Raw genomic sequence first — 4,298 nt, forward strand, 5'->3', positions numbered from 1 at the left:
TACTCGCTCAGATATTTCACCTGTTTGCCAAAAATTATTAATTATGTCCTTGGGAATGTCTGACACCGGTACATACATACTGAATTAGACTGGCCAGGCGTGAAAGCTTGACAGGCGTAGCAACAGTAACTAAGGAGGGCGGGGCTTAGCGAAGGGTCTATTACATGTAATTTTGTATACTCACTTTTCTAATTTAAAGAAAGAGTAAAATATGTTCATCAGTTATCATCAGCATTAGTTAGTTGTCTTATGTGTTTCCATTTCAAAAAACTATTTGCTTCTAAGCACAATATAGTGTAAGAACAATCATCTCTATTATTTAATAATCTCCATCTCTTTATTTTACATTATTTATATCAGTGCCAGCTGTTACAGTTACACAAAACAAGGAACTCTGGAGCACACAGAAAAAACAGGCAAACCAATACTAACCATAGACAATAACAGACAAATAACAACTGAAACAGAGACCTAAAAAACACAGACTAAATGGGGAACTAAACAAGGAACAGGTGTTAACATAATAAGTTACTATAAAACACATCAGGACAATTTCAGAAACCAATACAACCAAGGAAACAGGAAATAAACACAGCAAACTAGAAAACTGAAACCACGTAATGAAATGAATATCAAAATAAGAGTCTCTGAATGAAGGTTAAAATAAAATAATAATAAAAAAAAGTTGCTAAAATATAACTTAATATTTGTACGATGTTCACATGTAGGAAAAGTAGGCTATCAGATTTTATATGTCATGCTTTTTTCATGTTTTAAAGGTGCCCTAGAACACTATTTCACAAGATGTAATATAAGTCTAAGGTGTCCCCAGAATGTGTCTATGAAGTTTCAGCTCAAAATACTCCATAATTTTTTGTATTATTCATTGTATTATTGCCTATTTAGGGGCATAATTATCCTTTAATTTAATTTTAATTTCCTTTGATATCCTTTAATTTCTCGTGCTCCCTGCCTCCAAGCTGGCAGGAGTCACAACTCCATATTACATTATATAAACAATAGAATAAGTTCTGGATCTGGAAGTGTTTTTGATGCTGCATATCAGATCACGTAAGTACGGTAATGTAAGATGTTAATATTGGCTTGTCTAATGCCTTGAACATGGGCTGGCATATGCAAAGTTGGGGGCGTACATATTAATGATCCCGACTGTTGCATCACAGTCGGTGTTATGTTGAGATTCGCCTGTTTTTCCGTGGTGTTTTTCACACATTAGATTTACATACGAAGGAGGAAACAATAGTGTTTGAGACTCACAGAATGCCATTTCCATGTACAGAACACTAATTATTTAACTATGCCATGGTAAATTAAATGTTCTATTCTAGGGCACCTTTAACTTTTAGAAATAGAACATTTAAAGATTTGTAGACATTAGGATTGTGTGATAGTCATGTCATGAAGGATAAATTATTTAATTTGTATAACTCTTATTAAGGTTACTGAGTTTAACAGCTAAGTTATCAAACTTTAAAAATGAGTTATCAAACATCATTAATTAGGTACCAGGATCCTCCCTGTCAAAAAAAAAAAAGAAGAAGAAGAAGAAGATTGACTAGTTACATGCATGTACAGGGATGGTGTAAATATAATAGCTTTCTGAATTCTTCTTATCTCCACTGACCTGCTAATTTTTTCTTGTAGTAAATGAGTCCAGCAGCTGCTATGATGATTCCCAGCACCAGGCTAGAGGCACCGATGGTGATTTTATTCTTCTCAGATTCAGGAATAGAGGGATCTGTAGATATAACTAGTGCGTCAAATTAAGCTGAGCACAAACGTTGTTCTAATATGACACTAGGTGTGTATCTCCTCTTACCCCAGTCATAGATCATGGGTTGAGTTGAACTGGCATGCTCAACCATACAGGAGATCTTTTCACCAGATTTGGGGGTGTACTCCAGCTCAGAGTGAATCTGGTAGTACCAGTCTCCATCAGCCATCTCCATTGTTGAAGTCACTTCAGAGGTCATCAGTTTACCATCTCTCAGCCAGGACACTTTGATTTGCCGAGGATAAAATTCATATGCGCTGCACATTAACACGGATGGATGTCTGCCACCAGCCTGCTTCACTATACTGAGAATGACCTTCGGTTTAACTGAATCAAGAAGAGCAACATCCTAAATACAGTTTCCAATGCATCAATGCATGTTTCATATGTATGTGAATGTATATGACAATTGGGGGTGGGGTGATTTTACAAAACCCTAGAACGACATTACAACCTTTTCCCATAAATAATTATTAGTTATTAGCATATGCTCATGTAAAAGTAACAAATATTAAATTCCACAAATGATAATAAAGATCAGAAAAGAGTCTTAAGCCACTTACCTGATTTAACATGAGCAGCTGACTCCCTGGATGCAATACTAAATTTGCAAAAAACAACTCTCTCTTTCACTTGTTGCAGATAGGTGCTATTGTTCCAGTCATCCGCAGTTCTCATTCCATGCTCAGTGAACCCCACAAACCTTCCTATAGTGCTGTTGAACTGTATATATAGATATTTATTGAAATAAGTGCTGTCAGTATACACCATGTCACTGAGATCAGGGGAACTGTAGATGCATCTGGCCCAACGGGTTGTGTAATATTCATTAGCTGAAAAAGAATGTAGAGGCAGAACTATCACAGTTTTGAGAGATAAATATGTCAACAAGAAAGAAAAACAAGAACTTGGATGCATCAGCCAAATGCATGCTTTTTTTTCCCTTTTAAAGTAATAAATACTATAGATAACCCTCAAAGGACCATCAGAGCAAGTTACACATCTTAAGAAAATGTTGCAGGTAATAATTAATTAATATTTAAATAATTTAAATTCTACTACTGTTAATAAAGCAAGTTTTCTTTTATTTAATTATATTACTTCAGTATGTCTCATTTTGCTTACCACTTTCTGCTCCAATGAATACAGGCAGTGTAAATATGAGATATATGAGGCAAATCAATTGTTTTAGCAGTGACATTTTCTCTCAATCTGAATTCCAGCTGAATGTTGCCAGTGCTTTGTTCATGTTCATGAAGTAGAAATCTAAGATGACTGTACAAACCAGTTACGACAGTGTCAAGTGTTGCTAGGCAGTATCCTGCTTTTATTTTTCAACACACACTGCCCTTTACTAATTTAAATAAATTTTGTGTGGATTTTTTTTTTTCTTACAGTAACTCATATATTTCTACTGAACAACCATCAGTAACTTTAATTACATGAATGAAGTTAGTTGTCACACCTGGTTGTAAATACATGCATGAAGAAGATGATGATGGGTCAAACAGTCTTTAATAAATCCACAGGCAAGTAAATCCACACACTGACAAACAACAAGGCACAACCATACACTGACGATACCAGACCAAAGTGAACTGAAAACATGACTTATATACACAGTACGGTGTTCAATTTAGGACATTCTCAGAACTCAGTCATACAACGAAAGTTTTTTTTTTTTTTTTTTTTTGTATTTCTTAAATAGCCTAACTTTCTATTGGCTTTTATCCATCATCCGTCAGTTGTCTTTGTCTTTCTAACCCTTTTTATATTTATATTTTATATCTAACTGTATTTTATATTTTATATTTGGTAACACTTTACTTGAAGGGGTGTGCATAAGACTGACATGACCACATGTTTATGAGTGTCATTATGTCACAGCCACCAGCTCAGTCACCTTCCCTGCACTCTATTTCCCAGCATCCCTCCTGTTCCTCACCTGCACTCACTCATCAATCACCAGTACCTGAAAAACAACACCCTCGTTTACACTCATCTGCACTCCCTATTTAAGCAGTCACCTTCCTCACTGCAGTTGTCTGGTTTCGTCTATACGTCGATGTGTATCACTACGTCCCGACGAACCACAAGGACAACCTTACTTGAACCGTCCTTCTTCTGTCATCCGTCCTCCATCATCTGTCTGCCATCTGTCCATTCTCCATTCCTGCAAGAGAGACATTGACTATGTTTACATGGACTGCAGTAATCTAATTACTGACCTATACTTACATGTCTGTTTCCTCCGTTTTGTGATGTAGAGCAGGTTGCTATTGGCACATATGCCTCTGTAATTGGCTCAAATTTGTCTCCTTGTTTAAGGAATCGTGTAATCAGGCCTTGATTCCAGGTGTCGGGGAAATATCCTAACACAAAAAAATGTTGAACAATAAAGATTATTGTGGTCTTGAATTTGTCATTGGTGTATTTTATCATTTCATTTAATATTCCATCAGTGCCACATGCCTTGTTGGGTTTTTCTGTTAACTCATTTATT

At 35.8% G+C, this 4,298-nt stretch overlaps 1 protein-coding gene across 2 annotated transcripts; it reads right to left on the reverse strand.

Annotated features, from left to right (window-relative positions):
* Positions 1–318: 318 nt before the first annotated feature.
* LOC125280188 (rano class II histocompatibility antigen, A beta chain-like) lies at positions 319–3,413 on the reverse strand. 2 transcript variants are annotated; one of them, XM_048210535.1, is made up of 5 exons: positions 3,261–3,413; positions 2,359–2,628; positions 1,841–2,122; positions 1,646–1,759; positions 319–1,538 (listed from the first exon to the last, which is right to left on the reverse strand). In XM_048210535.1, exons 1-5 carry the CDS (start codon positions 3,274–3,276, stop codon positions 1,516–1,518), a joined length of 705 nt encoding a protein of 234 aa, XP_048066492.1. In that variant the 5' UTR covers positions 3,277–3,413; the 3' UTR covers positions 319–1,515. The 2 variants fall into 2 exon arrangements, with proteins under 2 accessions (XP_048066492.1, XP_048066491.1); XM_048210534.1 differs by lacking the exon at positions 3,261–3,413 and adding an exon at positions 2,921–3,080.
* Between the last annotated feature and the right edge of the window lie 885 nt (positions 3,414–4,298).

This window comes from Megalobrama amblycephala, linkage group LG12 (assembly GCF_018812025.1).
Source record: "Megalobrama amblycephala isolate DHTTF-2021 linkage group LG12, ASM1881202v1, whole genome shotgun sequence".
In the NCBI taxonomy this organism is placed as follows: Eukaryota; Metazoa; Chordata; class Actinopteri; order Cypriniformes; family Xenocyprididae; genus Megalobrama; species Megalobrama amblycephala.